The sequence below is a fragment of the Euprymna scolopes genome, chromosome 34, assembly GCF_053919585.1.
Source record: "Euprymna scolopes isolate OS-2025 chromosome 34, ASM5391958v1, whole genome shotgun sequence".
Taxonomy (NCBI): domain Eukaryota; kingdom Metazoa; phylum Mollusca; class Cephalopoda; order Sepiida; family Sepiolidae; genus Euprymna; species Euprymna scolopes.
In genome coordinates this window covers 44,984,560-44,996,842 of record NC_136515.1, presented here as the reverse complement: position 1 = coordinate 44,996,842, position 12,283 = coordinate 44,984,560, and the positions used below count along the sequence as shown (strand labels likewise).

The window sequence follows — 12,283 nt, the reverse complement described above, 5'->3', positions numbered from 1 at the left end:
GGTCAGGAGAGTTGTGAGGATGGAGAAGGATTTCATAACCACACGCCCGTGCTTCTGATCTGGCGACATGCGAGGTGTGGACTGGAGCGTTGTCCTGCAGGAGGAGGGTATCTTTGCTGATCTTGCCCCGCCTCTTGATTTTGATAGCTTCCCTTAATTTCCTCAAAAGTGAAGCATAATAGGCTCCTATAATTGTGGTACCCTTTGCCAGGAAATCTGTCATCACTACTCTGTCCTGATCCCAGAAGACTGTGAACATGACCTTTCGACCCGTGTATACTTTGGAGGTAGTTAGTCAACGTGCTTTCACTGCATTGACTGGTCTCTGGATCATAGTGATGGGCCCAGGTTTTATCCTGTGTAATCAGTCTTTTGAAAACGTTTGACTCATCTTCTTGCCACATTTCCAAATTCATTCTTGAGCAGTCGACGCGTTCTCGCTTCTGGAATAATGTGAGCAACCTGAGAATCCATATGCAAATGGTCATGAATGATAGTTTCTACAGACCTTGTACTAATCTTGACATTTTGGACTATTTGGCGAATAGTAATGCGCCGATCTTCCAAAATGGCAGCACCAACTTGACGGACAGATGCCTCATCAATGGAAGACGGGAGGCGACCAAGTATGGGAGCTGTTTCCACAGACTTCCGGCCATGTTTGAAATCATGATGCCAACGTTTCACAAGGTCATATGATGGGGCATCATCACCATAAGTTTCTTTCATTTCATTAAAAGTCTCCTGTTGTGTGCCTCCTTTCAAATGCAATATCCGGATCACTGTTCGACATTCAGCAGGCTCCATTTCACACCTGAATCAGATCAAACACCGTAAAACAGAAACCACAATTAGTTCAGAGCTATAATTTTCCACCTCACGCGTAGAGATATAAATCATTGCATATGCAAAATTTCATCTAGATCAGACAAGTGGAAGTGGCTCAATGGCATTACTTATTGCTTGTCCCTCCTATCATTTAGAATTTAATCTATCTATTTTAATGTTTACATCTTATCTTCTATTTTTTTAAATTCATTATTCTTGAAATGTATATATTTGAAATTTGCATAAGACAAGTTCTCACTATTATTTTTATTGTTGACAATCCTGGGTTGATGGCTATCTATACATGAAGAATAGATATAATCTTCAATTAAAGGAATGACTATTTTTAATTATTATCAATATTAAAGACATTACATTTTTCCTTCCAGCTTACCTCCTACTTTTAATTATAATTACTGCAATTATAACAAATACACATATTGGGGCTTTATTAATTATATGCATTTTGAGATATTCTTCTTCTTCTTATTATTATTATTATTATTATTATCAGTATCATTATTGTTATATTATTATTAATATTATTATTACAACTATTCTGATTATACGACCCGTAAGCTTCGAGTAGTAAATAAAAAAGGCTGTGATGTGAAATGGGATTGGACAAAGGTAGACTGGACGGAAATGATAACGAGTAGGATGGGAGAGCGAAATGGTTTAAATCACTACCAATAAGAATTATATCTAAGCATAAAGGTTTTATTAATTATATACATTTTGAGATATACTTCTTCTTCTTCTTCTTATTATTATTATTATTATCATGCGACCTTTAATCTTCGAGTAGTAAATAAACAAATGCTGTATCATGTGAGATGGGATTGGAGATAGGTAGACTGGTCGGGAATGGGGGCGAGTAGGAAAGGAGAGAGGAATGTTTTAAATCACCATTGATAAGAAATAAAATATCTATGGTTTTCTTCTTTTCCCCTCTTTCTAATTTATTTCCTTTTCCTCCTTTTCTTTTTTCTCTTTTTTTTCCTCCTTATTTTTTCGTGCAAATTTATATTTCCTTCCATATATCTTAACAAGTGTGTGTAGGAGTAACAGAGGTGGAGAGGAAATGGACGTGTATACTGTCTTCCCATGGAATATTCGAACATATGAACACATTTTCATAACGGAGTAATTCCGGTGAAATCGAAACTCCTTTTTGCATAGATGTTCCAGCAAGTTTATCAAATTCAAAGATCCTACTAATTAACCCAATAAGCATTAGTATTGTCACAACGTTTCGGCCGAGTGACATATGGCCGAGTGGTCCTAGATGTTTTATCAAAGTTTACAGTTACCCAAAGGTTGCTGAGTTCAATCCTGAACGAAGGCAGTAAAAAAGTAACATTGAAAACAGAGAATCAGCAACTATGTCCCAAAGCCTAGCTGGGGTCCGAACATGGTACCCCGTAATAATAATAAAGGGTTGGGTTCGAGACTCCTAACAAATGTTTCACCTTACGAAGGCCGGAGGGCAAAACAGCCTAAACGTTGTGACAATAACAACCAAGATGAGGAAGTCAGTCCGACAATCTCAATCAATGAAAACACCTCATCTCAAAAATACAGACAATTACTAAGCATTAGTATGTTTTGAATTTAGCGAGGACATCACACACACACACACACACACACACACACACACATATATATATATATATATATATATTATTGCTAAATAATATGTAACATACTTACACAGCATTCTTAGTAGTAGACCTTTGTGAATTCCAAAAAGCAGTGTAATTGTATGCAGCGGCGATCCTTGGAACAGAAATCGATGATCAGTGCCGCCGACTGTGAAAGATGAAAACGTGTGAATATGACTTCCGTATCGGCTGTAAATGCCAAGTTAATAGTTTTAAGAGTAGCCAGACTGCAATGTTCGAGAAACGTTTTCTTTCACCCTCGATTCGAACGACTTCATATTCATAAAGAAACGTCGCTAAATGTAGACTTGGCCGGACGATATTAGCGCCATTAACTCCCCATCTGCAGCTATAACCATTATATATAATAGTATACTTCATAAATACGTTTTAACGGACTAGTTGTCTAGGTTCAAAAATAGAAGTGGGTTTTACACCTCGTGGTTAAACTTCAATAATAATGCTTTTAATAGTAACAGTTGTTGCAATCAGAGAACTAGATGCCATAGCAGTATTATTTGAACTATAAATAATAGAAAAACAGGTAGTCTTTGTTGTACTATAAATATCAAAATTGTCGTATATGCTGTTTAAATATCGATTTCTCTACAAATATGACGCAAGTAACCACTCCTTATTACATTCACACATATATATGTACACATCTATATACATATATACATGTGTGTGGGGAATGCGTGCGTGTGATTCTTATAATTCATGATATTCTCTTGAATCGTTGCTACTATCCTCTCATGTTGATAAAGACAACTCATTATTTACTGGAAATACTATTTGATAATGACATTACGAGCAGATGCCTATATTTCAATGACCGTTTATACTTTGCTGTTTACTTCAGGAAGTTTATTTGATAATTTTACGTACCATTTAAAATTTTTGCATCGTTTTAAAATTTTCCATTTTTACAATGTTACAAATGTCAAAGACGAATTGAGGATACATGTAGATTTGATTAAAATTGAGTCGACTAAATTGACCGCCTAGTTTTGCAAAGACCGTTTCGCACACAAGGCAGTTACTTATACGTATACCTATAGATACGGTGGCCCAGAGATACTTTTTTTTTCAGATTACGATTTGAAAGACGATGTTTTTCAATCCCCTTATTACAGTATTTTCCCACATAAATGTGTTTTTATAATGTTATTTGATTATATACATGTGTATTATATACTGTATTTTTTACCAATTTTAAATATGTACTGTATGAATTCTTGTTCATGCTACTGCATTTCAGCATGTTTTCTACGTTGTCCGATCCTAAAATATCCTTAAATATGATATTTTAATCGATGCCAATTTCGTATTAATTGTTATTAGAGAGCCAATTATATAGTGAGTGTTATATTGCATCCAATATACAGTAGTGTCCCGCCGGCATAACTTAATCGTACAATTTGGTTAAGTACGTTATTTTAATTCATGCAATATTTGTATATATTATGATATAACATGTACTGAATAGATTATTATATTTACCCAATATATGATAGGCTTAACTGTTTGTGTTATCCTCAGAAATTAGAGAAACCATCCAAATTAAACCGAATTTATCATAAAATGCTTATTTGCGCATGCGAGTAAGAACACTTTTTTTTTCTTTTACGCTTACCAATGAGAAGTGGTTGTTAATTTTGTTTAACTAGTTACTATTTTACCAGCTAAAAGTATTTGATGTCGTCCACATGCTCAAATACCCTATATATAAATTTTAAACCGTTAAACCAAAAATAATGGAGAATAAGCATATAAAAGTTTACTTATATATGTGTGTGTGTGGGTGTGCTTTAACGTTTTAATTCTTAATGCTACCTAATTATGCACAATGAGGAACGTATGCATATATGAGAGGATAATAGTTAATAATAATAGTTAAAATAAACAAATCATCAAACAGGAAACCCTCAAAAAGGAAAAACTATAATTAAGTGAATTTCGTTTTTCTAAGATAATTTGTTTATGTTAATATCAGTGAGACAAACAATTCAAAATTTTATTTGAGTGTACAGTGTATATATAATATATATATATATATATATATATATATATATATATATATATATATATATATATATATATACAAATTTAACAACGAATAATAATGATATTTTTATGTATTTTACTGCTTTATTCTATTTTTCTACTCGCCTATATATTTGTGTTGTTTCTTTTTCAGGGCAAAAGATTGCCATACATGTATGGTTTTCACCAACCAAACCACAAATCTTATTCAATACAAAGAAAGTAAGTGAATCTTTATATTCTTTTTGTTTTTAAGACAGAATCACAGTTTGGAGTATTATAACAACATTTAGACATAAGGGTGTAAGTTTATATCACTGTGGTTTCCCCATTTGTCTAAGTAAATAGAAAACAGGAAAAGGAATCTCCATTAAAAGTCGACATATCAGAATTCCGATGACGTACCATGATTTGTCATCATAAATAAGAACCTGCCGAAGATCCGTATCTGAATAACTGAAAAACTAAGTGTCTTGGTTTCTGAATCATGGGCAAGATTGTATTTTTGAGGCTATTAACATCCGATCTTAGGGAGTTTATCTTTGATACAATTATATGTGTATACTATATCTGTGGAATGAAATAGAAATGTCTGGAGACATTCTCAAATTGCGACCAATAAGGAGTTCTTTACCAAATAGTTTTGCAGCTGTACTGTTTCAAATGAAATCGACACAAAAAGGAAGAAGGATGAGAGTAAACAAATGAAAATACGTATTATCTCTGGCTGATGAATTTTATTTCGATCTCCCTGATACAACATGGCCCTGTCGGTGGGGCATTAGAATACGCCGACTGCTCCCCTGCAGAGGGTAAAAGTCCCTCAATGGGGGTCCTGGATATGACCTTAAACTATATCCAGTGGTGAGGCCCCAGCTTGTGGGTTTTGGGGAGTGTGGAGTCGCCCTTTAATGACCATTTCTCCCAGGTCCACTCTGACCCGGAGTGGTAGTAACTGTTAGGGTCCCAACTATGGGTTAAATAGAAACCGACGTGAAAACAACAAATATATTCTATTAAAAAAAAAAAAAATCTTCAAAATCTTTGGATTCGGCATTAAATAACCCGAAAAGGGTTGATATGCCGTGAAACAAAAACAACCAACCAACCAACCCTGATACAACAATCGGACGTTTTCTCGTATTCAGCACAATTATGCTCATATAAATCTTTAACAAAAGAATACGTAATCGAAGTTACGAAATGAATATCTATATGCATGTTGCAGGATGAATACACGATAAAATTCCATGCATGTAATATTTGATAGAAAAGGCAGTTGTATTTGTGTGTGTTTGTATGTCCGTCTAATATTTTCAGAAAAACTATAATACAAAGAGAAATCAAGATGTACTATTCGTAACAGCGTTGCCTTGAATAAATATTATCTAAAATTTAGAAAATTTATTCATTCTTTAAACTTAAACTGACACAGATTCTATCCGGTTATTCAATTTTTTTCCTAATGCAATGTAATAAATTAAAACTTCTGTTTTTTATCATTGAGTTTCTTCCTCCATGCTGACTTATTCCCGGAGGAATCTATACAGACGTAAAGGTGTTTAATGTGTATATCCTGAGCGAAAAAATAGCCTGAGTGGAAAATAAGAAGGAAAACAAAGGAAGACAGAAACATAGAGAGATATATAAAGATAAAAGTGTTAATAGAAATGTGTAAGGTTTCTATGAGGAAAAAATGCCGCCCTACTAATCGCAAATTAAATACATTACTATTTTCACAATCTCATTATAATCGAAAGCAAGTAGTCATTTTGCTGGCATGCATCCTCAAGTTTTATGAACAAGTTCCAATGCCGTTCAGTAATGTTAGTAACCACGTTCTAAGTAGACCGTTTTATATCTCATAGTTTTCACTCTCAGATTTATACAGTATTCTTATCTAAGAAAATAATGCATAACAAAACATTCTACACAATGTAGAGGGTAGAATGATAATTTTTTCGCCCTAAAGAAAACAACACTTCAGTTTTATTATTTCAAAACATTTATTAAATAATAACAATTCAGGTAACTTGTTCATGTAGAAGAGCTGATATTTATTCAATGTAGCCGACCAGCCTTAATCACCGACTGGATAGGGTCCACATGCCTTTACACAAGCGCCGGCGGGAGTGCGGTGAGTAATCGGCGGATTGCGACGTTACTTTTGGAAAATGTAATATTTCTGATGTTCTCGACATGTGACCAGCAGGTTCGAATCGGGGGAAGAGGAGGGGCAGTGAGAGAAGGGTACAACGTCCTAACACTCATTGTGAAGCTAAGCCAACATCTCTATATTCTTTTGGGGCGGCGCCAAGACCTGCTGCCACACCCAGGGTCTACCAGCGGCCACCTAATTGCACCAAAGGATTATATCATTGTTCAACACATCCAGATGCAATTCGTTGTTGACTTTCAAGCAAAGTTCAAAGATGTATGTTGGCATGATGTGCCCCTCATTGATACCACACCAAAGACAATAAGCATTGCTATCATCTTCGTTGAGTTGTGCCCTGAAATGTTGAACCGATCCTATTTGCATCTTGAGAGTGCTGTCAGTCGTCCTATTGTAATAAAGTGAGCATGTAGAAGCAGTAGTTCTCAGCGGCCCATCTTGCATCTCGCTCTTTAAGCATTGTGTCACTTTTAGACATGATAGAAATCTTCTATTTCTCTTGAGATTTGAAAAGATGTAGCCAATTAGAAGATGGTCTGCGACAAAAAAGGAAACCTATGCTCATCAAAAAGAATTGGAATTATGTCGTCTTATCTAGAGCGATAGTTTTATTGTCCAAACATATCAATTGCGTTAAGAGTGCATTATCACCATTGAAGATTTTACATATATAAAACAAAGGCAGTTGGCTAGCACTGACTGAATCTTGGTAGACAAGGAAATAATAAACTTAGTATAAATTGAAATTGAAATGGCTAATTTCTTTGCCGTATGTTATTCGCAGTGAGAAACCATACATGTGAGGATGAAATCAACTGAATCAGTCGCTAATAAATTAAGCGGACGCTCAAATGTACACAAGACTGCGCCTCGGAATAATCCCGCCATTTCTCCTTTGAAAGTTGCAGATTTATTCCGCATGAAGAATTCGGTTTGATACATTCCAGAAGAAAGTGACTTTGGAACGCAAAAAGCAATGGAGCCCGTACGAAGGGGAACGAGTGCACTTTAAGTGGAGAGATGGAATGTGCAGCTGGTTGTTCGCAATGAACAGTAGCAAAACTTTCGAAATAGACGCGAAATTCAAATCAAGCAGAAACAATTAAGTGGCCCAAAATGCATATTTGGAACAAATTACCACAACAATGACTATGGATATGAATTTAAAGGGAGAAAAATGCAACATTCGGTTGCCGTATTGAAAAGAAACGCCGAATAATATAAAAGAAAACGAAAATTTATAGTTTTCCAATAGCTATTTAATTGTTTTCTCAAAAAGAAAAAAAAATGACGGGCGGTAAATAAATGCTAACCGATTAAATTGCTTTAATCATCAGCAATATCCGGAGCTACACTGAATAATTCAAACAATGTAAATTATTTCCAAGCAATTGTACTTAGTCGACTTTGTCTGTGTAAAACATCATGTGCCGTCCTGGAAGAAATCAATTCAACATATAGCCATTTTCGCAATACTTTTATCGAGAACGTGGATATTTTATATCATTTCATTACAATTTATCCATACATCTAGCTCCTAAGGCACATAAAGTTAAACGTAAATTAAAGGATAAATCTGTACAACACATCCCAAGGGAAGTATTGCTCCAAGGGATGTTATTTCACATTACATTTAAACATGTCCATGATTGTGCATTCAGAGAAACAAGCAAGAGAGAAGAAATTGCAAAGATTAGCGTTTAAATCTAGACACCTTTAAAGTGGCCCCTTTTTAGTTAATCCTTACCTTCCATTAACTACATTTCTCATAATGGAAGATACTTACTGATTTCTATACGCCACACTCACGTTGACACACCGGTTATCGCCTAAACACCACATTTAAACAACATTGCATCTGGCCAGTACCAGATGTGTGACCATTTGGGAAGGCGAGGTGCTGTATGCACCGCCTGCTAAAGCACCAGGCTGGGAAGCTGGCGAAGTCTATCCTTCTCTCGAGGGTAGATAGGCCTCTATTAAGCGGTGGCATCACAGGAAAAAAGATATCCTTGATAGCCCTAGCGAAACACCAAGCATTTAGCTACGGGCAAGATTTAAATTACACTACACACTCGTATAGTGAGTTCAATAACGGCTGCGGCCGCATGATATGTGTGTGTGTGTGTGTTTTATTTTTACTGATATCTTTGTAATTGTTTAAATATAGAATAAACAAACATAATTCCGTTAATTAAACTATTAATTCATCTAACACATTGACATATTAATTTATTTTTTAGTGTGTATAAATACTAACGTCTTATTGAATCAAAATGTAGTATAAAAGTGTGTATATAACTTACCGGCGAGAAATATGTTTAAAACGCTTCGTACTGCTAATCCTACATAGTAAGTATTAGGATATGGTTGAAATATATTTTAAACATACACCAATATAGGGAAGGGCTTGATAACTGTATTATGCATGTCATAAGCAATATTTTGGCGAAATGTACTGTACATTAGCCCTTGCGCGAAAGAGCGGGACACAAAATGTTTTAAATAATAATAATAATAATAATAATAATAATAATAATAATAATAATAGAATAACAATAACAAATACTTACGCTATTGAGCGTAAGCAGTTATACACTCCTTGTGAAATGTTCATCTTTATTTTTCTCGTTAGCTACTGAATATTTTTAATGAAACCTATATGAAATGTGTTCCTTATAAAATTTTAAAGATTATCTATTCTGAAAGAAGTTTTAAAAAATTTAATCTCAAATATTATTTTAAAGTTTTTGTTAATTTTTTTTTAGATGTTCTCGTTATTCAGACATGTATGACAAAGAGGGCGTTACAAATAGAGTGGTGTTGTGAGAAGAAATACAAACTGAAACAGAGAGAATATTCAGATCTGTAATAATACAAAGAGGGTGTTGCAAAAATTAGTTGTGATGTGAGGAGAAATACAAACTGAAATAGAGAGTAGGAGTTTGTTTTAAATACATATTCATTTTTTAAATTCCAAATTAATAAATTAAATAAAATATACTCTTAAAAAGATACGATACAAGTTAGAAAAGCATTTCATCCAAGGCATGAAAATTGTAAAACAAAATGTTTTTACAATAGGCTTTAAAAATAAAGGCACAAGATTCAATTTGAAATTTATTTATCTTCAAAGTGCACTTATATACATTTTACAAAGTAAGGTATTAATGTTTTATACCTTACTTTGTAAAATTTATAAGATGCACTTTGAAGATAAATAAATTTCAAATTGAATCTTGTACCTTTATTTTTAAAGCCTATAGTAAAAACATGTTGTTTCACAATTTTCATGCCTTGGATGAAATGCTTTTCTAACTTGTAACTATATATATATATATATATATATATATATATATATATATATATATATATATATATATATATATCTCGCCGTATAAGGAAACCGTCAGATGTGACGAGGTATAAATTTGGACCAACTTCTTTATTTTCATGTTATTTCAGTAAATATGGTCTTATTATTAAATAAACATTTTTTAACGGAACTAACTTTATTTCTTTATTTGATTTATCGATATTCTATATTATTCCTCCACTCAAATGATGATTTAAAAAAAAACACTGGAGGATTACAATTTTCTACTTCTTAGGTGCTCACTTAATTATGTTATGTTTTTTTTTTTAAATTATGGTCGTTTACTTTTCATCTCGAATTTCAGGATATATATTTATTTAGCCTGGGGACCTTGCCAGCTAAGTCCTTATTTCCAGTAACATTACGAGGCGCATGTTTTAATTCCCCAGTATAAGCCAGTGTACAACATACTCGGGTCGATCCCATTTTGGCCTCGTATCGTTATTTTTAATTTTTGATCAGGTAATTATTTCTAGGGTGAAGTATGGCCATATTAGGTTATTATGGCAAACCTTGCACAAAAAGACAAGTACACACAAGGATTGTTTCTAATAGGCAAATTAAATCATTCACTAATTCTAACTTGATAGATGATTTAGATATTTGTACTCTGTAGCGTTGATATGACTTTCCTGGTGAAGTTTATTATTCAAGAGAAATATCAAATATCCAAATATTTTATGGTAATATATTTTGTTCAACTAAATCAATCTAGTAGTTTTTTTTCCATTGCCATCTAACTGTATCTTTCTCGTAAGCTCCACTTACAATCTCTCGCTTCTACTACCTATCTATCTGTATACATATATATATATATATATATATATATATATATATATATATATATATATGTGTGTGTGTGTGTGTGTGTGTAAGAGAGTAGGTGGGTGTACGTGAGCGAGTGGGTGTGTTTTTAGATCCAATCGTTTACAGACGGGTGCTAACTTAAGTAGATTGGTACTCTTCATATAGGCATATGTGCGTTTTATGTCTTGGGCGTTTGTGTTTTCAAAGTGTACGGCATTTACGCTTGCCGACATCGACGTTACGTGTTTACTTTTGGGAAATGAATTTGGAACGTTTCCACAGTGCTAAAGAAAAAAAAGTAAGGAATGATAGAGAGAGACGGAAGATAAAGCGATAGACGTATGTACATACATAGAAAGGGAACGGTTGACAAGCGATGGTTTCAATTCTTCAAGAATGGTAAACATTCTGCCAGTGTCTGATTGCTTTGCTACTTAAATAACAGCAATTGCCCACCCTCTATCCACCGCATTTCGTTCAGTCCAATGCCAGAGAAGTTTATATAGCATAAGCAAAACGAACAAAAGACAATTAGAGAAGAAAAAATATAATATAAAACGGTATATAAAAATAAAATGAAGAATTTAAGCGAGACCTAATATATTAAAGAAAATAAATTTGAAGATAAGTATCTGAACTTTGTACTATCAGATTTTAATTAATCTTAGAATTTTTAGCTGCTCTTTTAATGTTATATTTACTTTCTTTTAGATACGTCTTATCAATTTCAACGACGTACAGTCGGTCCGCCGAGCTATTACGTTGCAATAATCTTTTCTAGACTAAATATGTAGACAGAACTAGGTGAATCTCATTTTAGAAGTGGGAGTGTGTGTTCACCGCTAATTCAGGCAGCTTTAAGTTCAAAATACGTTATGTGTGTATCCATCACGTCTGTGTTTGAAATTATTATTTCGTAATTAAGTGACCCTTTTCTGTACAATGTCATATTTAGGTGTGAAATAATAATTTCGTTTATGAGAAACGCTTAAATTTCATGTAAGTTTTCGCTACTTTGTTTTCAATAAAATCATCACTTGCGTGTTTGATATAACCTTTTAATTTTTTTTTACAAATGAATCGCCACTTATAAAGTCCCAGTGGCCACTCGATGAAAAGAGTTAAAGAATGCACCGTAGTCAATATGGTAATCATTAGTAATGGAAATTCGGTAAATTTCTTAATTTAAGTTGAACGGCTCATCAAGAACTTGTTTATGTTGGGCTTGAAGAGAATCATATTAGAGTCAGCTTGAAAGAAGTTCTAAGAAAGAAACTTTGTTTATGGAATCTGCGTTTAGGTTTAGGCACAGATAAAAAAAATGGGTTAAATTATTGATAGTGTTTTCAGCTAGATGAGTTTTTCCCGTAAAAGTTATGCGATGGG

The 12,283-nt window shown here is 33.7% G+C and overlaps 1 protein-coding gene across 1 annotated transcript in view; it reads left to right on the top strand.

The window, feature by feature from the left end:
- LOC145259190 (uncharacterized) overlaps positions 1–12,283 on the top strand; it is a 987,395-nt gene that overhangs the window by 784,670 nt on the left and 190,442 nt on the right. The window contains exon 4 of the mRNA XM_080116967.1: positions 4,693–4,760. Within this exon, the coding sequence (XP_079973093.1) occupies positions 4,693–4,760 (68 nt within the window). The remainder of the gene's footprint in view (positions 1–4,692; positions 4,761–12,283) is intronic.